Source organism: Oncorhynchus mykiss, chromosome 16 (assembly GCF_057628025.1).
Source record: "Oncorhynchus mykiss isolate SJ-2025 chromosome 16, ASM5762802v1, whole genome shotgun sequence".
NCBI classification, from domain to species: Eukaryota; Metazoa; Chordata; class Actinopteri; order Salmoniformes; family Salmonidae; genus Oncorhynchus; species Oncorhynchus mykiss.
Window position 1 is genome coordinate 25,112,292 of NC_143037.1, and position 23,551 is coordinate 25,135,842.

A 23,551-nucleotide genomic window follows, 5' to 3' on the forward strand; every position below is an offset into this window, starting at 1 on the left:
GATCATTGGGGTGCCCTTTAAACGCATCACCATGGACATAGTACCACCTCTCTAGCTGGGTGGGAATCCCGAACTAGATCCTGAAAGACCAAGATACGGAGTTCATGTCCCGTCTAATGAAAGATTTGTGTGCTGTCCTGCAAATCAAACAGACCTGGACCTCCGTCTTTCACCCGCAGACAGATGGGCTCCTCGAGCGCTTAAATAAAATGCTCAAACAAATGCTGCAGTCATCGAGCAGGACGGGAAGAACTGGGACCAGCTACCCCACCAAATGTTCTTGATCCGAGAAGTACCCCAGTTCTCCACAAGTTTTTCCCCTTTTGAACTTGAACCCAGCCCAGAAGCAAACGCTCAGGGAGCTTGTCGATCGGAACACGGCGTTGTTCTCTGAGATACTAGGCCGCACGACCCTCATTGAACACAACGTCCGCATCTGGCACGGGAAATGGTACGAAAGTGGCCATATCTGATTCCCGAGGCCCGAAGGAAGGCTGTGAAGCAGGAAGTGGAGGCTATGCTGAGGATGGGGGTCGTCGAAGAGTCCCACAGCACATGGTGCAGGCCTATCATGTTGCGGCCCAAACCGGACGGTAACCTGCGCTTCTGTAATGATTACTGGCGTGTGAACGACATCAGCTTGTTCGACGCCTACCCAATGCCGAGGATGGACGAGCTCATTGACCGATTGGGAAAGGCCTGCTACATCAGTACCCTCGACCTGACAAAAGGAAATTGGCAGGTACCGTAGGCAGCCTCCTACCGGGAGAAGACTGTTTTTCACACTGGACGGATTAACCATAGAGTACTAGCAATACAAACTGATTGTCATAGCTTGTTAAAGTTATAACTAGCCATGCGAAATGGCATTCTGAGAAAACATCACTAACGTTACACACAGTTCATACACGCTGATCGCCGTTTCATCCCCATCACTGTCCTCAGAAGACTCTGCAATGTCTTCTTCAATAAACATATTTTTACCTAAATCAGGGATTTCCTCATCGTCTGATTCATTTTTCAGAGTCAGAGAGAGTCAGCATGGCATGATCGTCCTCCAGAAAGTAGTTCATCACAACTTTTTCCCACTGAAATTTGTCGATAGCGCCTGATAAATTCAGGGCAGAAATGTTATTGAGAGCAGCAGGAACATATTTGCTGTTCTCCATGATTAACGTTATATCTTTTTTTTTTAAATGCAGTAGAAAGGATTATGTATGAATAACGAGCAGCTAATTTTATAGACACAAGATGCTACACCGCAGACCAATCTGAAACTCATCTCTAAGCATGTCCAGCCCACTCATTATCTCAGTCAATCATGGCTAGCAGCACAGTTCCAGTCTTTTCCTTTGGCTAAACCAACTAGACTCATAAATTAACAACTTTATTCATATTTACAGATGGCATAAAAGTTTGTTATTATGGCACATGAAAATAGTAAAAATAAAGAAAAACCCTTGAATGAATAGGTGTGTCCAAACTTTTGACAAGTACTGTATGTACAGTATAAGTGTGTAAATATGTGTATCTATGTATGTGTATCTACTAAAACTGTTTCAAGTTTTGAGGGAGCGTGCAATTGGTATGCTGACTGGAGGAATATCCACCAGGGCTGCTGCCAGATAATTGTATGTTAATTTCTCTACCATAAGCTGCCTCCAAAGTCATTTTAGAGAATTTGGCAGTACATCCAACAGGCCTCACAACTGCAGACCATGTGTAACCGTGCGAGCCTAGGACCTCCACATCCAGCTTCTTCTGAGACCAACCGAAGTCAGAAAAGCTAATTTGCGTAAGCTACGGAAAACAAACACAATTGGATTTTATCGATGGCAATTTGAATTCACAGAGATACTGTGACAAGATCCTGAGGCCAATTGTTGTGCCCTTCATCCGCCGCCATCACCTCATTTTCAGCATGATATTGGATGGCCCCATGTTGCAAGGATCTGTACACAATTCCTGGAAGCTGAAAATGTCCCAGTTCTTCCATGGCCTGCACACTCACCAGACATGTCCCCCATTGAGTGTGTTTGGGATGCCATTGATCAACGTCTACGACAGCGTGTTTCAGTTCCTGCCAATATCCAGCAACTTCACACAGCCATTGAAGAGGAGTGGGACAACATTCCACAGGCCACAATTAACAGCCTGATCAACTCTATGCAAAGGGGATGTGTTGCGCTGCATGAGGCAAATGGAGGTCACACCAGATACTGACTGGTTTTCTGATCCACGCCCCTACCTTTTTTTTAAGGTACAGTATCTGTGACCAACAGATGCATATCTGTATTCCCAGTCATGTGAAATCCATAGATTAGGGCTTACACTCTTCGAGAAAAAGGTGCTATCTAGGAGAACTCTTTGTAACTCAGTAAAATCTTTTAAATTGTTGCATGTTGCGTTTATATTTCTGTTCAGTGTATATTACCAGGGCCTGTATTCATAAAGCGTCTCAGAGTGTGAGTATAGGCAATCAATGTGGGAAAGCAGTTTGTTTTTAAAAACGTTTGGTAACAACAATTCCTATGAATACCCTCCCCATAATGCATAGTAAAAGTATTTCTAAACCCTTATCTGCTTTCCATAATGCGTTATAATGCATAACATAGGCCCTAAACGGCTTATTAACGGCTTATTGATGTCTATAACTACATTATGTACACTATGCATGCTGCATACAGTTGTAAGAGTTACTATGTATTTAGCAATGTGGACTTACTGTAATTTCACCCTATACAGGTTTACACGACACATGCCTATGTAACTACCAGTTATTATAGGGATACTTATTGTAGTACAACCTGACATGACTGCAATGTTGTTTTGTGTGTAACCAACAATGGGAGAAAATTTTTAAAAATGTAACCTACTGTGCAACCTCAGTTTTCCATCATTCATTGAAAGGTCAGGAAGGAAAGGAAATGGGAGGAGAAAACAATTATGGCTAGAAGCATTTTGCACACTGAGATGTTTAATTTATATGAAATAAAAAGTAAAAAAAATGTGGCTGCTCATTAGGATATAAACAACATGTCAAAGTGTGTACATTGAATGCTAACCACTCCCTCTTCACAGGTACTCTGAGAGGGTTCAATCATTATTCCCCCTGTGAAGGTAGAGGAGCAATGACAGAGGAGCGTCAGGGGTATTTAAACCTCTCACCATACAAGAGAGCATACTCTGCTTGTCCTAGAAGGACTAGGAGGATGACAGGGAGAATGCACACCCTTTTGCCTTTACCTCTCTGCAGCATGAGCCATAGCTCCCTGTATTTGTCTCTGCTGCTACTGCTCATAGCTACTACCCCAGTTCTCTGCAATGGCATGAATGGGACCAACTCTTACCGGCTACTGATTGGCTTCCAGGCTCCCTGGAACGTGTCCTATCCCTTCAGTGCCCGCCGGTTAGGCTCCGCAATACAGATTGCTGTGGAAAAGGTCAATAGCAACCCATCATTTCTGGGGAACTACAGCCTGGATTTTGTTTATGTGGACTCGGAGTGCGACGCCAAGGTTTCCATAAGAGCCTTCATTCAGCAGGTGTGGAAAGAAAACGTGTCGGCGGTCTTTGGTCCGGCTTGTCCCGAGGAGGCGGAGGTACAATTCAAATCAATTCAGTGCAGTTTAATAAATGTTATTTCATTTCAATGTACATTTTTTTTTTTTATAATTTGACTATTTTATGAATTTGAATGCATATTTAGAGCTTACGTATGCAAATTGGTAACACTTTGCTATTTCAGATTAATTTACAATTTACTATTATATAATATTACTATGTAGCGGACCATAGATATAATAAGTGAAAACTTTTACATGCAGATATACAATAAGATAGATCCTTATGCTGGCCAAATAAAACAAAAAAATACTGTTTAAAGGGACATTTAAATCAAAGTTTGTTTAAAATGTTCCGACCTCAATTCTGGTTTTATATTGAGATAAGTCCACAGCCTAGGTCATTGTGTGTGTTGTGTATATCCAGTTACCCTAAATGACTGGAAAGGATAAGCACCACATCTCTTAGATCGTATTAGGTGCTTTCTTCCCGCAATCATTTAAGGTCGACTCATTTCAACGAATCGACACAATCGATGGTGTGAGACGTGGTTTAATCTTGGAATGTAGGCTATTTTTGAGGGGGAGGGGGAGGAATTGTGGAATTAATTTGAGATAATGATTACCACTATAGTAAATGTATTTTCACACCAAGCCTGATGCGTTTTCTCCCCACCTTTCAGAAATATTCACACATCAACAAACTAACCGTTGCTGCTGTGCTCATTCTCCTTCCTTTTAGAAGGCAGTGTCAATGTAATATGTTGTTCAACGTGGCTAGAGAGGACGCTGTAATGATAGATTACTTATCTATGTTACTGAGTATATTGCAAAATGGAAATCATGACAGGAGCATTTGCTTTAGTTGCGTCCCATTTAGGATGAGACGAAATGCAAAACTGACACCTGTCGTCATTCCTTGCACATAAACTGTTGTTTTTACAACAACTTATTGGCAGCCAGATACCTGTACGTTATCGTACAAAAATACGCAGTATATTACCATACAGTATTTTACAGTATCCAATACTGTTACTGTTATTAATTTACGGTACAACTAATTATACCTTAAGTCTTTTTACTACCAAATACTCCCACTGTAATCTATTGTATGGTACTAACACTGTTACTGTACTCTATTGTACATACTAATACAGTTACTGTAATATATTATATGGTACAAACAGTTACTGTTATCTCTTGTATGGTACTAACACAGTTACTGTCATCTATTGTACATTACGACTGTAGTCTATTTACAGTAACATATCAATTACTTTGAGGAAAAGATGCCTTGAGTCAATCACAGAAGACAAGAGTCCCGATCCTCTGTACAAAGAACAAGAAGGGCTCCAGAGTGCGATCATTTCGTCCGGTCAAACAGTAGCATTAATATCCTGATTCCTGCATGAAAGTGTCTGCCCTGCCCTGAGCCTGTTTCTCACTGAGCCCTACGAGAGGGAGAGAAGGAGAGGGAGAGAAGAATGCACAACATTTCAAAACGCAATCGCGGGAAAGACACATTTTTAGCCAATGTGATATTTGTACACAAAAATATGTATGCAAATGAATCTCTACTGAACAAAATAAATATTTTGAGAGTAAAATGTAGCACATAGCCTCATTATCAACCCAAATTCATGACAATCACTGATTTAGGTAGCACATCAAAATATCTTGATCATGCTTGGACATGTTGGATGAAACTTATTTCTTGAAGCATACCATCTCAGTAGCACTGTGAATAACGATTAGTTGTTTTTTTTAAACTGAAAATGTAAAGTGCACCCAGGGGAAAAGTTAGCCTGAACACGAGTCTGGACACTGACCCCTAAAAATAATAGTGAATGATAGCCATCAATCAATATACAGAAAGAGAGAGAAACAAGAGTGTGTATGAGGTGTGTGTGTGTGAGAGAAAGGGTATATTACTAGAAACATTTCAAGTTTACCAGCAAACTACTGGAAATTTGGTGTCTTTCAAGGATTTTATGTAATCTATAACAAGACAACTAGTGGCCCTTTGGGTACTTTAGATTATCACAGGTGTCTGTAATCATCTCTAGCCCTCTGTGTGGTCTTATCACAGGTAAAATACACGGAGTAAACCAAACATTAGGAACACTATATTAGGAACACCAAACATTAGGAACACAACTCAGTATTGAGTTGCAAGGCAGACCCCCATTTTGCTCTCAGAACAGCCTCAATTTGCCGGCGCATAGACTCCACATGGATGCTGGCCCATGTTGACTCCAATGCTTCCCACAGTTGTGTCAAGTTGACTGTCCTTTGGGTGGTGGACCAATCTTGATACACACGGGAAATTGATGAGTGTGAATAACCCAGCAGCATTGCAGTTCTTGACTCAAACCATTATCCCTAGTACATACAGTGGGGCAAAAAAGTATTTAGTCAGCCACCAATTGTGCAAGTTCTCCCACTTAAAAAGATGAGAGAGGCCTGTAATTTTCATCATAGGTACACTTCAACTATGACAGACAAAATGAGAAAAAAAATCCAGAAAATCACATTGTAGGATTCTTTACTAATTTATTTGCAAATTACGGTGGAAAATAAGTATTTATGTAGGTCTACATAGCCTTGGTCTCCGGACCTAACAGAGAGTACAGTCGTCCCCGTGGCGGAGTGGTGCCTTGGAGAAGGTCAATCCCGCAGTCATAGGGTCAGTGCGGTGGAAGCGAAGTGGCCCGGGCCTTACTGAACACCTCCCGGAGGTCCTGGTGTTCCGCTTTGATAGCAGAGAGGTCCGGAGCAACTTCCGAGCCCCCAGAAAGACGTCCCGGGGCAGGCTGCGTCCCGGGCTCCATCCCATGATGGCACCAGCAGTCCAGTCTATGATGGGATTGTGTCGCTGGAGCCAAGACAATCTCCATACCATGGGAACCTGAGGAGACTTAATGAGCGGCAATTGGACCGTCTGTGTTTCTCTGACACACAAAGGTTGATGGGATGGTATTGTGGGTGACCCGGCCTATAGAGCGCCCGTCCAGTGCTCTAACGTCCATGGGAATGGAGAGGAGCCGAGTGGGGATGCCCAGCTCGGACACCAGGATAGTGTCCATAAAGCTCTCATTGACCCCAGAGTCGATGAGTGCCCAGAGAGATTTTGATTGGTTCCCCCACAGCAAAATTACATGAAAAGGGGTGTGAATAAGGGGAGAGGAAAAGTTCTCCATATGGCCCACCAGAGTACTCGCTCCTACCGGTGAGCCTGGTCTTTTAGTGGACAGGTGGAGACGAAATGACTAGTAGTCCTGCAATACAGGCAACTGTGAAGCCTGTATAACCGTTCGGCTGGAGACAGCCAAGCTCTGCCTAGTTGCATTGGCTCGGGAAGAGGTGAATCGGCAGACTTCATAGACTCTCGGGGGAGCTTGGGTAGCCTCGGGTTCTCTCAGCAACAGAGCCGTCTGGGACTTCCGGCATGCCTCGGAGGCGAGGTGGAAACCTTGGGCGGGAAATCTCCTCTCCTTCCTTCGTTCCTGTAGTCGCCCATCAATCCGAATGGTAAAGTCGATGAGCGAGTCGAGATCCATTGGTAGTTCCTGGGCTGCGTCCTTTACTTCCTCCAAAACTCTGTGCAGGAACATGTGAAATAGCGCTTCCGGGTTCTAAGCACTCTCAGCTGCCGACGTGCGGCAATCCACGGCATAGTCTGCCACACTGAGCGAGTCTTGCCGAAGCTAGAGTAACTTCCGGGCAGCCTCTCTTCCGGACAATGGAGCATCAAAACTTTATTTGTCACCGCCACAAACTCCTCCAGACTGATGCATACTGTTGTTCCCATACTGCCGTGGCCAGGCGAGAGCCCTCCCCGACATTAGTGTGATGAGGTACGCTATCTTAGAGCGGTTCGAGGGGAAGGAGGAGGGCAACCGCTCGATGATGAGGGAACACAGAGAGAAACGCCCAACAGGTGCCCGACTCTCCATCGAAGCGTTCCGGGGAGGTAAGCGGGGTGGCCGGGGAGGCGGTAATGCTGCCTAACAGACAACCACGGAATTGCTGTTCAATGCTCGGTCATGGAGTATGGTCAAGGTCTGGAACCCTTCCATAATACCACGAAGCAACTCCTCGTGCCTTCCAATGGTGGCTCCTTAGGAGGAGATGGCGTTGCGGAGCTTGTCCGAGTCTGCTGGGTCAGTCATGGCAAGTTCATACTATCACGTTTTAGGGAAGTCCAAGATACAGACGGTATCGAAGTAACAAACATTTGTTACTAGAACAGGGGGCAGGCAAAACGACAGGTCAAGGGCAGGCAGAGGTCGGTAATCCAGTGTGATGTGACAAGGTACAGAATGTCAGGCAGGCTCAGGGTCAGGGCAGGCAGAATGGTTAAAACTGGGAAAACTAGAAAACAGGAACTAGAAACAGACAAGTGCAAGGGGAAAATGCTGGTAGGCTTGACGAACAAAATGAAATGGCAACAGAAAAACAGAGAACACAGGAATAAATACTCTGGGGGATAATGGGGAAGATGGGCGACTCAAGTAAAAGTGAGTCACAGTAAAATACTACTTGAGTAAAAGTCTAAAAGTATTTGTTTTTAAATATACTTAAGTATCAAAAGTGAACGCAAAAGTACAAATAATTCCATATTCCTTACGTATATTAAGCAAACCAGATGGCACCATCCAACACATAGATATAATTTACAAACAAAGCGTGTGTATTTAGTGAGTCCGTCAGATCAGCGGCAGTAGGGATGACCAGGGATGTTCTTTTGATAAGCGCGTGAATTGGACCCTTTTCCTGTCCTGCTAAGCATTAAAAATGTAACAAGTACTTTTGTTTGTCAGGGAAAATGTATGGAGTAAAAAGTACATTATTTTCATTAGGTATGTAGTGAAGTAAAAGTTGCCATGATAACAAAGCAATTTTAATAAAAAACAAAAAACATGATACCTTATTTACATAAGTATTCAGACCCTTTGCTATGAGACTCGAAATTGAGCTCAGGTACAACCTCTTTCCATTGATCATTCTTGAGATGTTTTTACAACTTCATTGGAGTCCATCTGTGGTAAAATGAATTGATTGGACATGATTTGGAAAGGCACACACCTGTCTATATAAGGTCCCACAGTTGACAGTGCATATCAGAGCAAAAACCAAGCCATGAGGTTGAAGGTATTGTCCCTGGAGCTACAAGACAGGATTGTGTCGTAGGCACAGATCTGGGGAAGGGTACCAAAAATGTTCCGCAGCATTGAAGGTCCCCAAGAACACAGTGTCCTCCAGGATCGAGGCAAAGATAAACGGATCAAAGTACAGAGAGTTCCTTGATGAAAACCTGCTCCAAAGCACTCAGGACCTCAGACGGGGGCGAAGGTTCACCTTCCAACAGTACAACGACCCTAAGCACAGCCAAGACCATGCAGGAGTGGCTTTGGGACAAGTCTCTGAATGTCTTTGAGTGGCCCAGCCAGAGCCCGGACTTGAACCCGATCGAACATCTCTGGAGAAACCTGAAAATAGCTATGATGCGATGCTCCCCATCCAACCTGATAGAGCTTGAGAGGATCTGCAGAGAAGAATGGGAGAAACTCCCCAAATACCGGTGTGCCAAGCTTGTAGCGTCATACCCAAGAAAGGCCATAGCTTTTTGAGTTCTTCTAAGCTCGGTGAAGGGCTTCCTGTTATTGCGCAGTGCTGCTGTGCATACCTGCTGCTCAGACCACTGCACCATCGCAGTTCACTCTGCTGTGCACACGTGATCTTCATGAGCTCCTCCACTCTTTGGTCCGCACCTTTGGGGCGCCTCTCGTGAAAAGATATTGCCCATCTCCATCCTCTTCCATGGTGTCAGACGTCTCGTCATCTGGCAAATCTTCAGGCTGCCAGTTAATGCAGCCATACTGTAGCTGTCCTTTTAGGCACAATTTGAAGGTTTGGGCTAGATTTCTTTAGTGTTAGTGCGCTTTTTTCTTTGGAGACGGGCAACCATATTAGTTCTGTTTTTCTTCTCTACTCATTTATTTCTTTGCATAAACAAAACCAATTCCCCCTCTTCTGTTTTGTCCTGAAAGCTGTCAGGGTGCTTTTGTATAATTGCCTTGGTAACTACTGCACACTGGTTGCGTGTAGGGTTCAAGCAAACCTTTTGGATTCCATTTACAGTAACTCTAATCATGTGTAGTCTATCTTGCTTCTCTGGTCTTTACCCATTGTTATCCTGTCCCACGGGACATTGAAACTGTCCACCAACCAGACAGCAGCCTTGGGGAATAGATTGTGCCTAAGGCTGTCTGAGACAGCAGGGGATTACACACGGGGAGTTGGCTGCTGGCTTTCTTGAGCACCATTATCTAGAAAATAAGGGAAGTAGTAACAGGTCATAAAATATGAGGGAGCAACTTCACAGGCTGTTTGTACCCCTCTGGTCTGGGCACAGACTTCCAAAGTATTAAGTCCCAGACTATCAGGTTCCAGAGTTCAGCCTATTCACACATATAGTAGTGCACACAAATATTTGTGTACAACGGCAGTATTTGCTACTCTGACTTATTTATTTTACTTCTATCGCAAGCCTTTCCCTTGAAGGCATGGATCATTTAACTACAGTGAATTGGTGAGCTAATGTTTTTGATGTCCTCCTCTTAACCAAATACAGACCTTGTGGCTCTTCCACACAAACTTTAGTTAGTTAATTTAATAAAGTCTGCAGTGACTACTCCAGTTTTGGCAGCACTCTCTGTATGGCCTTTTCAACAGTCTCCATTTCACCATGATATTTGTGCGTCTAACTTTCTCACTCATCATTATTCACTCATCATTCAGGACTATCTGTAATCATGGTAGCTTCCACATTAATATAGAAATGTTCAGAAACATATTCTATTCTTAGTTACAATAAAAGTGACTCCAAAATGACACAATGCATTATTTGCTATTCATTTCTATTGTGCACAAAATGATCTAAAACACATCCAAAACAAACAGCAAATGTGCAACAAGTTTGTAGAGTCACAAGCTTGATGTAATCATTGGGTGCTAGGAATATGGGACCAAATACTACACTTTTGACTACTTTAATACACATTTTGTACCAATACTTTTGGTCCCCTAAAATGGGGAGACCATGTACAAAAAGTGCTGTAATTTAAAAAATACAAATATTGATATTGTTATTCTGTTTCAGTAGATTCTCTTTTGATAAGTCATTCATGATTTGTCTGATATCATTGTCTGAAGTGTTCGGTTTAGTCACTTTTTATAGTGCATGCCATACCATCATTATTTATTGGAACTCCTATATTATTGTTTGAATGGTGGTGGCCGATAACAGCATTTTTAGCTAAGATTGAAATGATTATTCAAATATTCCTCATTGTCAAAGGAAACAAATGTGTCTTTTATCTCTACACCTGCACCCTCACAACTGTGCTTAGGCATGGTCTCAGTGTGATGCGGATTACTGCTACCTGTGGGCCTACCTCTATCCCCATAGTCAGGGTGCTCCACCAATTATTTATGTTTTCTGCACAAATGTGATGTGAAAGATGACTTCGGACAACTGTTTAATAGACATTGTATTTTTTGTCAGATCCCTGATATGCCATTTCAGTGCTGGCAAAACATTGAAGAAGTTGGGAGATATGAAAGTACACCCATCAAGTTGACATGTCAGATTCACATCCTCCATTTTTTCTCTATTTTGTGTTGTCATTGTTAGCTTGTGGTATTAAAACTTCAGTTTTAAGTTCCTCGGTGTACACGTCACAGACAAACTGAATTGGTCCTCCCACACAGACAGCATCGTGAAGAAGGCGCAGCAGCGCCTCTTCAACCTCAGGAGGCTGAAGAAATTCGGCTTGTCACCAAAAGCACTCACAAACTTCTACAGATGCACAATCGAGAGCATCCTGTCGGGCTGTATCACCGCCTGGTACGGCAACTGCTCCGCCCACAACCGTAAGGCTCTCCAGAGGGTAGTGAGGTCTGCACAACGCATCACCGGGGGCAAACTACCTGCCCTCCAGGACACCTACACCACCCGATGTCACAGGAAGGCCATAAAGATCATCAAGGACAACAACCACCCGAGCCACTGCCTGTTCACCCCGCTATCATCCAGAAGGCGAGGTCAGTACAGGTGCATCAAAGCAGGGACCGAGAGACTGAAAAACAGCTTCTCTCTCAAGGCCATCAGACTGTTAAACAGCCACCACTAACATTGAGTGGCTGCTGCCAACACACTGACTCAACTCCAGCCACTTTAATAATGGGAATTGATGGGAAATGATGTAAAATATATCACTAGCCACTTTAAACAATGCTACCTAATATAATGTTTACATACCATACATTATTCATCTCATATGTATATGTATATACTGTACTCTATATCATCTACTGCATCTTTATGTAATACATGTATCACTAGCCACTTTAACTATGCCACTTTGTTTACATACTCATCTCATATGTATATACTGCACTCAATACCATCTACTGTATCTTGCCTATGCCGCTCTGTACCATCACTCATTCATATATCTTTATGTACATATTCTTTATCCCCTTACACTTGTGTGTCTATAAGGTAGTAGTTTTGGAAATGTTAGCTAGATTACTTGTTGGTTATTACTGCATTGTCGGAACTAGAAGCACAAGCATTTCGCTACACTCGCATTAACATCTGCTAACCATGTGTATGTGACAAATACAATTTGATTTGATTTGATTTGACACACATGGGTTTTAAAGAGGCAACGTTTTTAAAAGTGCAGAGGCTCTCAGACACCCCACAGACAAATATTTGTGTTTCTTCACATGCTTTATAAATGCCGGGGTAGAGTCTGTGGGGAAACCACACTGTTTGCACATCTGCAAAATTGTGGCGAGGCAAGGAGGCTGAAGACGTACGTATTTTCCAGACGTTGAAATCAGGCACATTTTTGGTTCTGAATGAAAGTTTGAAAGTAGACGTCTATGTTTGGGCCAAATCAAGGCTGGTCCAGACTGGACAAAATCTGAACCAAACATAGACAACTATGATTTGTTCAGATTTGGTCCGGATCAAACCAAAATAACACATATAGAATCATGTAGTAACCAAAAAAGTGTTAAACAAATCAAAATATATTTTATATTTGAGATTCTTCAATGTAGCCACCCTTTGCCCTGACTCTTGGCATTCTCTCAACCAGCTTCATGCTTCATGAGGTAGTCACCTGGAATGCATTTCAATTAACAGGTGTGCCTTGTTAAAATTTAATTTGTGGAATTTCATTCCTTTTTAATGTGTTTGAGCCAATCAGTTGTGTTGTGACAAGGTAGGGATGGTAAACAGAAAATAGCCGTATTTGGTAAAAGACCAAGTCCATATTATGGCAAAAACAGCTCAAATAAGCAAAGAGAGACAACAGTAGACCGGTGGAAATCTGTCCTTTGGTCTGATGAGTCCTAATTGGAGATTTCTTGTTCCAACCACCGTGTTTTTGTGAGACTCAGAGTAGGTGAACGGATGATCTCTGCATGTGTGGGGGTGCTTTGCTGTGAGACTGTCAGTGATTTATTTCGAATTCAAGGCACACCAGTATGGCTACCACAGCATTTTGCAGCGATACACCATCACATCTGGTTTATGCTTAATGGGAGTATCATTTGTTTTTCAACATGACAATGACCCAAAACATACCTCCAGGCTGTGTAAGGGTTATTTGACCAAGAAGGAGAGTGATGGAGTGCTGCATCAGATTACCTGGCCTCCACAAACACCTGACCTAAACCCAATTGAGAAGTTTTGGGATGAGTTGGACCACAGAGTGAAGGAAAAGCAACCAACAAGTGCTCAGCATATGTGGGAACTCCTTCAAGACTGTTGGAAACGCATTCCAGGTGAAGCTGAATGAGAGAATGCCAAGAGTGTGCAAAACTGTCATCAACGCAAAGGGTGGCTACTTTGACAAATCTAAAATGTATTTTGATTTGTTTAATACTTTTTTGGATACTTCATGATTCCATATGTGTTATTTCATAGTTTTGATGTCTTCACTATTATTCTACAATGTATAAAATAGTCAAAATAAATACAAACTTTTCTCTTTTCTGCATTCTTGAGTAAGGCAGCTCCAAAATGCAGGTGTTTCAGCCTAGCTCAGTGCTTTCTGTGGTGGTGGGACAGCCAGCAGAAAATACAGAGCTTAGGGGTTGATAATGTTCTCTAGTTGCGTCGTGATTGACTCAATGTTCTGTCACTCATGAGGACCCTAGATTACCACAAAATCTATGGGGAGAGCTAGAAAATTAAAGCCCCTTGGGTGCTGCCATAGATTTACATTCGATTTACATGTCTACTGTAGCTTTGATTGGACTGATCATATCAACATTATACTTTCAAAATCTTAGCTAGCAAGCTAGACATGCAGTCATCATCATGAATCAAGTCGACAATTTACTGGTAAATCCTTTTCAAATCTTGTCATATGAAGAGAAATTAAACTTAAAACATATCGGTGCTCAAAGGGCATTGGACAGAAACATTAAAATCGCAAATTCAACAATCAGCGGCTAACTGAAAGCTTTGCAAAGCAATCACTAGCTTACTATTCAGTGGAGAGGGTGTGTGGTTCAGATCTGGGTTTAAGGCTCTCATTTCCAAGGTTAAAAGGATAAACATTCACATGCAACACACCATGGGCCAGAAAAGGTTGAATACATTGGCCATGCTGTCAATCCAGCATGACTTCTGCCGTGTTAAAAACAACTGGAAACTCGGAACTGGGAAATCTCAGACTTGAGTGAATTCAAGAAAACTGGAAACTCTGGGGGGAAAAAAACAAGATCCAACTGGGAAAATACATTTTGAACGATCATCCAACTTGGAACTCCAAGTCGGGAACTCGGGCCTCTTTCTAGAGCTCCGACCTGAAGATCACATGATTATACTTCATTTTTTTTAAAGTTCCCAGTTATCTTGAAAGCACCATAAATCCGGAGAATGTCAGACTTTGATGACAAAGTTTGATGACAAAATTTGCCCCCAAGAAAGACTGCCACACCACCTTCCTGTTCAAGTGAGCACAGCAAAACAAGGTGAGTCCAAAAATGTATTGTATGTTCCTGCATAAATGATGTAATATGCCAGGGAGATATACGTTCAAAAGTTTGGGGTCACATAGAAATTTCCTTGTTGTTGAAAGAAAAGCTATTTTTGTTTGTCCATTAAAATAACATCAAATTGATCAGAAATACAGTGTAGACATTGTTAATCTTGTAAATGACTATTGTACCTGGAAATGGCAGATTTTTTATGAAATATCTATATAGGCGTACAGAGGGCCGTCCCCAGGTGGTGAGGGTAGGCAACAACACATCCGCCATGTTGACCCTCAACATGAGGACCCCTCCAGAGGTGTATGCTTAGTCCCCTCCTGTACTCCCTGTTCACCCACAACTGCGTGGCCGCACATGACTGCAACACCATCATTAAGTTTGCTGATGATACAATGGTGATAGCCCTGATCACCGACGAAGATGATACAGCATATAGGGAGGAGATCAGAGATCTGGCAGTTTGGTGCCAGGAGAACAACGTCTCCCTCAACGTCAGCAAAACATAGGAGCTGATCATGGACTGCAGGAAAAGGCGGGCCGAACAGGCCCCCATTAACATCGATAGGGCTGTAGTTGGTCGAGCGTTTCAAGTTTCAAGATCACCAACGATCTATAATGGTCCAAACTCACCAAGACAGTCGTGAAGAGGGCACGACAACACCTTTTCCCACTCAGGAGACTGAAAAGATTTGGCATGGGTCCCCAGATCCTCAAAGTTCTACAGCTGCACCATCGAGAGCATCCTGACCGGATGCCACCTTTTATAACCACCTTTCAGCTGGACTTGCACTCGTGTTTGGATTTGTTTACCAAACGCCCTAACAAAAGGAGCTATTTGGACATAAATTATTAACTTTATCGAACAAATCAAACAGTTATTGTGGAACTGGGATTCCTGGGAGTGCATTCTGATGAAGATCATCAAAGGTAAGTGAATATTCATAATGTTATTTCTGACTTCTGTTGACTGCACAATATGGCGGATATCTTTTTGGCTTGTTTGGTCTCTGAGCGCCGTACTCAGATTATTGCATGGTATGCTTTTTCCGTAAAGTTTTTTTAAAATCTGACAAAGCGGTTGCATTCATAAGGAGAAGTTTATCTAAAGTTCCATGTATAATAGTTGTATCTTTTATCAATGTTTATTATGAGTATTTCTGTAAATTGATGTGGCTCTCTGCAGAATCACCGCATGTTTTGGAACTACTGAACATAACACGCCAATGTAAAATTAGATTTTTGGATATAATATGCACTTTATCGAAAAAACATGTATTGTGTAACATGAAGTCCTATGAGTGTCATCTGATGAAGATCATCAAAGGTTAGTGATGAATTTGATCTATATTTCTGTTTTTTGTGACTCCTCTCTTTGGTTGGAAAAATGGCTGTGTTTTTCTGTGACTTGGTGGGGACCTAACATAATCGTTTGAGGTGCTTTCGCTGTAAAGCCTTTTTGAAATCAGACACTGTGGCTGGATTAACGAGAATTTTATCTTTAAAATGGTGTAAAATACTTGTATGCTTGAGTAATTTTGATTATGTGATTTTTGTTGTTTTGAATTTGGCGCCCTGCACTTTCATTGGCTGTTGGCGGGGTGGGACGCTACCTTCCCGAATATCCCAGAGAGGTTAAATAGGTCAACATTCACAATGCCGCAGGGCCAGATGGATTACCAGGACATGTACTCAAAGTATGAGTACAAGCATGTTTCAAGCAGACCACCATAGTCCCTGTGCCCAAGTATGTGAAGGTAACCTGCTTCAGTGATTATCGCCCCGTAGCACTCACATCAGTAGCCTGAAGTGCTTTGAAAGGCTGGTCATAGCTCACATCAACAGCATCCTCCCTGATACCCTAGACCCACTCCAAATCACATACTGCCCCAACAGATCCACAGATGACACAATCTCAATCGCACTCCACACTGCCCTTTCCCACCTGGACAAAAGTAACACCTATGTGAGAATGCTGTTCATTGACTACAGCTCAGCATTCAATACCATAGTGCCAACGAAGCTCATCACTAAGCTAAGGACCCTGGGACTAAACACCTCCTTCTGCAACTGGATACTGACGGGCCGCCCTCAGGTGGTAAGGGTTGCCACGCTGATCCTCAACACTGGAGCCCCTTATGAATGTGTACTTAGTCCCCTACTGTACTCCCTGTTCACCCACGACTGCGTGGTCAAACACAACTTCAACACCATCATTAAGTTTGCTGACGACACAACAGTGGTAGGCCTGACCACCAACAATGATGAGACAGCCTATAGGGAGGAGATCAGAGACCTGGCAGTGTGGTTCCAGGACAACAACCTCTCCCTCAATGTGAGCAAGACAAAGGAACTGATCATGGACTGCAGGAAAAGGCGGGCCGAACAGGCCCCCATTAACATCGATAGGGCTGTAGTTGGTCGAGCGTTTTAAGTTTCAAGATCACCAACAAACTATAATGGTCCAAACACACCAAGACAGTCATGAAGAGGGCACGACAACACCTTTTCCCGCTCAGGAGACTGAAAAGATTTGGCATGGGTCCCCAGATCCTCAAAGTTCTACAGCTGCACCATCGAGGGCATCCTGACCGGTTGTGTCACCGCAACCCCCTTTGTATAGCCTCGTAATTGTTATTTTATTGTTTTACTTTTTATTATTTTTTACTTTAGTTTGTTTGGTAAATATTTTCTTAACTCTTCTTGAACTACACTGTTGGTTAAGGGCTTGTAAGTAAGCATTTCACGGTAAGGTGTATACACTTGTTGTATTCAGTGCATGTGACAAATAAAGTTGGATTTGATTTGATTCAAGAAACCAACAAAAAAAAACGCAGACTTAGTCCGGCTTCGACCCTTGGTATCACATGAACACAAATAAGACATGACAAAATGTGTAGAATTGCAGGAAATGACCTTTAATCTGCAACATTTTCTCTCTGCCCCATGGCAAAAAGTGTAGAATTGCAGGAAATGAGCATTAAAAACGGTAAAATGTTCACCCTTCCAAAAACAGGGGTGTATAGTTTGGGATCACATGGGTTGCGTGGTGATGGTTTGTTACTATGCCAATAAACAACATTATCCATTCGAACCTTTGCCACCTAGGAAATTTGTGTGACTGGACCTTCTCAAATATTACTTGAGTACCCCTCGCCTTTATGTACGGTGTTTATTTATGTGAATTTCACACTATTTTGTGGAAACAGCTAAATATATCCAGATAGGATTTTATTAACCTGAATGCCTCCTAGAGCAGGACTTTGTATCTGTTACAAATCTAAATCAAATCAAACTTTATTCACAAATGTGACCCTTTCCTGGCGGGCCATGGCGTTTCCCGTCAGCTCTGGGCATGTAGAACGGAGATGGCCAAGACCTCCGCCATAGAGGAAGCTACCTTCGCACATTTGGCTGTCACTTTCCAATGGACTCAAACGTATGTGACCTCGCTGCATGGAATCCTCCATGCTGGGCTCGGTGGACTTGCGGTGCTCAGGAAACTGGAATGCTGGAGTGGTGTCAAAAGAGAGCTGTCTCACCCGTTCCCAGATGAGGTTGCCATCCTGATTTCCAGCGTTTTCAGGGACTCGAGGTCTTCTCACAGTTCCCAAGTGGCCAGTTCATCTTTGATGGAGTTAGACAGACCCTAGTGGAAAGCGGTAACCAGTTCTTCCGTATTCCACCCACTTTCGGCGGCAAGGGTGCAGAACTCAATGGTGAAGTCAGCTACTGGTCTAGCTTCTCGTACGCCGACTGTGTGGTCGAAGACGCATCGCAGCTCGGCAGTGACGGCTACTATGGATCTGCAAGATGGTGGCTGCTGTTCCCACACCGCTGTTGCCCACACTAGGACCTTACCCGAGAGTAGAGAGATTATGTAGGCGATCATGGCCCGATCGGTGTTGAACGAGAAGGACTGTAGCTCGAACACCAGAGAACACTGAGTGATGAACCACTTGCTTCCTCCCGGTTGGCCGTCATACCGCTTGGGGGCTGGTATCTTGGGTTCCCGCACTGGATGATGAGACCTGGGCATTGGCTCCTCCTGGGTTGGGGGCGTGCCGTGGTCGGAGGGACTCGGCAAGTTCCCGAAGAGTCCTGGGGATTTGGGAGTGCTTTTCTTGCTGCCGTCCTAACAGTGGGCTACCACATTCTGGACCTGGGTGATCTCTTCTGGGTCCATGTTGTGGCAGAAGCTTGCTGTGACATGGTAAGGTTGGACCCAGGTACAGAGAAGAGACCAGACGAGGAATCAGCGGGGAAGGATAAACATAATACTTTACTGAGATACGGTAGCCGCAGGATCACAGTATACTTGAAAAAACAGCAAAGACTAAGTCTAGAAAACTAATTCAGGAAACGAATGCACACAGCTAAAAATTCAAGCTTCTGCAAAGGACCAGAGAAAACACACCTCTTTAACAGGGACACAATCATGAAATAAGACACACCTGAGGTCTCTGCTGCCCTCTGGTGCCAGGAGGAACCATGACAAAAGTTAATGAGTAAAAATGTGGTTATCAAGTCACATAATAAGTTCCATTGACTTACTCTGTGTGAAATAATCATGTTTAACATGACTTTTTAATGACTACCTCATCTCTGTATCCCCCACATACAATTATCTGTAAATTCCCTCAGTCGAGCAGTACATTTAAAACACAGATTCAACCACAAAGACAAGGGACGTTTTCCAATGCCTCCCAAAGAAAGGCACCCAGTGGTAGATTGGCAAAAATAATCAAAGCAGACATTGAATATCCGTTTGAGCATGGTGAAGTTATTAATTACACGTTGGCTGGTGTATTTATACACCCAGTCTCTACAAAGATACAGCCGTCTTTCATAACTGAGTTGCTAGAGCGGAAGGATACTGCTCAGGGATTTCACTATGAGGCGAATGGTGACTTTAAAACTGTTACAGAGTTTAATGGCTGTGATTGGTTATTATTGGGGAGTAATTGTAATCCTAAGTGACAGAGTGAAAAGAAGGAAGCCGGTACAGAATACAAATATTCGAAAACATGCATCCTGCTCACAACAAGGCACTAAAGTAATACTGCAAAAAATATGGCAAAGCAAATATGTTTTTGTCCTGAAAACAAAATGTTATGTTTGGGGCAAATCCAATACAACACATTACTGAGTACCACTCTCCATATTTTCAAGCATAGTGGTGGCTGTATCATATTATGGGTATGCTTTAATGGAATAATTAAGGAGTTTTTCAGAATAAAAAAGAAAATGAATGGAGCTAAGCACAGGCAAAATCCTAGAGGAAACCATGGCTCAGTCTGATTTCCCACAGACCACTGGGAGATAAATTCACCTTGCAGCAGAACAATAACCTACAACTTAAGGCCAAGTCTACACTGGAGTTGCTTACCAAGAAGACAGTGATGTTCCTGAGTGGCAGAGTTACAGTTTTGACTTAAAATCTACTTGAAAATATATGTCAAGACCTGAAAATGATTGTTTAGCTATGATCAACAACAAATTTAACAGAGTTTGAAGAATTTTGAAAATAATAAAAGGTCAAATGTTGAACAATCCAGGTGTGGAACGCTCTTAGAGACTTACCCAGAAATACTCAGCTGTAATCGCTGCCAAAGTTGCTTCTACAAAGTGTTAACTCAGGGGTGAATACTTATGTAAATTAGATATTTTTGTCTAAAAACATGTTTTCACTTTGTCATTATAGGGTATTGTGCGTAATATATTTAATCAATGTTGTATTCAGGCTGTAACACAACACAATGTGGAATAAGTCAGAGGGTATGAATAGTTTCGGAAGGCACTGTAGTTAGAATCTATCTACAGTCTGGAATAGGGAACCTTTGCTATGTAGTTGGCCAGTTATTTACTTAAGCTTGCTAGCTAGCTAGCGCATAATCTCTTTGGAGAGTAGAATTTGGCTGGCTAACGTTAGCTAGAGCTAGCTATTGTCCGAGAAATCAAGACGGATGGACACCATCATATCAAGCTGCTTCAACTTGTGATATGAAGGTGAGAGCTTTCCCATTTCCGCCCTAGCTGTTGTTAGCTAGCCAGGACAATAACAGCAACAATTGCAGTAGCTTTTCTTTTTTGCTCGAAAATAATAGCTTGTCTTCTTTGCTTGCACATTTTTCTTTACCCCTTTCTGCAAATGGTAGCTAATGGCTAGCTATTGTTCATCTTATTCAATGTCTACAAAGTCAATGATTTGCACTGCAGTTAGTCACTACAGTTTGTCACTACAGTAACTAGCTAGACAATGATGTAGCTATATCTAATGTAGCTATAATTGAACATCACGCCTCACGGTACAGATATAGGAGATAGCCAAGTCCCCCTTTATGTCACCCTATCCAACAGCATGCCACTCACGGGTAGGTTTACACACGAAGAGGGGAATACAGTGAAATATGGAAAGGTTTATGGAAACAAGGTGTACCTCAAATATTTCAAGAAGTAGTGGAAGAGGTGGTTTAGCTTAACAGCACCTACATGTATGCAAAAATGCCCTCTGTGTCAGCCCTGACACCCACCATCCATCAGCAGCTGAAGCCACTGCAGGTGCCCGTGGCAATGCCTGCCGACTGGCATCATGGTCTCTCTCTCTCTCTCATATACTGCAGGAGGCAGAGAAGATAAATAAGGTGGCATATCTTCCAGAACGGTGCTGTGAATGACGACAGACAACAAAAGATCTCAGTGACCCAAGTCAGCTGGCCACCACTCACACACAACGCTGCACTTAAATGGTTCTAGATCCCCAGGGTGAGACAAATATAGGCCAGTCAGCACCGGATGTCTGTGGACATTGAAATGAAGGCCGGCTGGGCTCAGGTCAAATCTTAACCAAACATAGACGTCTATGTTTGGACAAATCAAGCCCTGTACTGACCAGACCAAATCTGAAACAATTATACACGTCTTTGTTCGGCCCAAATAATCTGGTCCGGACCGGACGTCTGTGGACGTTGAAATCAAGACCGGACCAAGTCTGATCCAAATATAGGCATCTATGATTGAATCAGATTTGGTCCGGTCCGGAGTGGCCTTGATGTGGCTAAAACAAAGACATCTATGATTGGTTCAGATTTGATCAGGTCCGAACCGTCCAGAATCTGTTTTTTGGACCTAACTTGCTTGCCACTTTTTCCATGTGGTTTCTTCCTTCACAGAGCAGAACAAAAATCAACCCAAAAATATCGCCGGTCTGGACAGGACAAAAAAAATACAAAAATAATCTGTCGGACTGCCAGATGGTGAAGCGTGATTCATCACTCCAGCGAACAAGTTTCCACTGCTTCAGAGTCCAATGGCAGCGAGCTTTACACCACTCCAGCCTACGCTTGGCATTGTTCATTGTAATCCTAGGCTTGTGTGCGGCTGCTTGGCCATGGAACTCTTTTCATAAACAGTTATTGGAACTCGGGTACTGTTTGGAACTCGGTACTGAGTGATGCAACCGAGGACATTCCCAAAGGCACTTCAATCTTTTGTCTTGCCCATTCACCCTCGGAATGGTACACATACACAATCCATGTCACAATCGTCTCAAGGCTTTAAAATCCTTCTTTAACCTGTCTCCTACCTTCCTCTACACGGAGTGAAGTAGATTTAACAAGTGACATCAATAAGTAATCATAGCTCTCACCTGGATTCGCCTATGTCATGGAAAGAGCAGTTATTCTTAATGTTTTGTATACTCAGTGTATACGTAGATATCTTTGTTAGAAATAATAATATATTTCCCTTGATGGAGGGATGCTGAATGTAAAAAAAATCTCAATTTACCCCACTCTCTCCTACAGTTTCTAATAAGGAAGTGAATTTCAAAATGTCAGATCAAATCTGAAAACTGTCCCATACATATCTAAATTTAACCCAACCCAGCATTTAACCCAACCCCTCTGAATCAGAGAGGTGCTGCCTTAATCGTCATTCACGTCTTCAGGCGCCCAGGGAACAGTGGGTTAACTGCCTTGCTCAGGAGCAGAACAACAGATTTTTACCTTGTCAGCTTGGGGATTCGATCCAGCAACCTTTCAGTTCCTGGCCCAATGCTCTAACTGCTAGGCTACCTGCAAAACAGACACCTTTAGTCTACCACATTCCATAGTTGCTTCATGCACCATTACTATCCTGTAAAATCAAACGAATTTGCTGCATAGGATATGCTGCAAAGGATACCCATAGTATAATGGATTAAATATATGTATCAATCATAATGTTATCAACATTTTCTTCAGTCGTGCCAAGATATTGCATCGGGAGGGGATGGGGGGGGGGGTTAATTCAGGCTAAGTGTCCTGCGTTTTACATGTAGCTCCTATGTGCTTGGTTTACTTTTAACAATGGAAACTATTCATTTGTATGATGTACCTGTCAGAGCCATTTTGTTATTGTACGGAAAATGTATAGAAGAAATGTTGGTTGATATATGAATGTTTATAGAATGTATAGAAACTGTTTAGAAAACGCTTATTGTGTACAGAACTGCAGACGGATATATCGGTCCACTAATACAGGACTATTAAAGGCTCGGTGTACTACTTATGTGAACAACCATTTTGATTGTCATTTTTTCATTCAGATTTTTCAGGGGGTGCTGCAACAACCCTTCCCGTGGCTATGCTCATAGATAGAACCTAACCATTCCATACAGTATATGCATAATATAATACTACAGTTCACAGTCAAAAATGATTCCTGGAGTGTGTTTATTTTTGCAGCAGACTAAATATTTACCAAAGACATTCTAAATCTATGGCCTTTTATATTTTTCTTTGTAATATGTATAACGGCACAATCATGTTTTATCATTCTGGCATGGACACATCAAATATTTTTCATGTAGGAAGAACTCCGGTAGGTTCAGGCTTGAATTTTGGGTTTATGTGTGTTTTGTAGTA

The 23,551-nt window shown here is 42.6% G+C and overlaps 1 protein-coding gene across 1 annotated transcript in view; it reads left to right on the forward strand.

Annotated features, from left to right (window-relative positions):
• Positions 1–448: 448 nt before the first annotated feature.
• Positions 449–23,551, forward strand: part of gucy2g (guanylate cyclase 2g) — a 68,467-nt gene continuing 45,364 nt past the window's right edge. Inside the window, exons 1-2 of the mRNA XM_090201685.1 lie at positions 449–747; positions 3,257–3,602. Of these exons, the coding sequence (XP_090057811.1) occupies positions 449–747; positions 3,257–3,602 (645 nt within the window). The remainder of the gene's footprint in view (positions 748–3,256; positions 3,603–23,551) is intronic.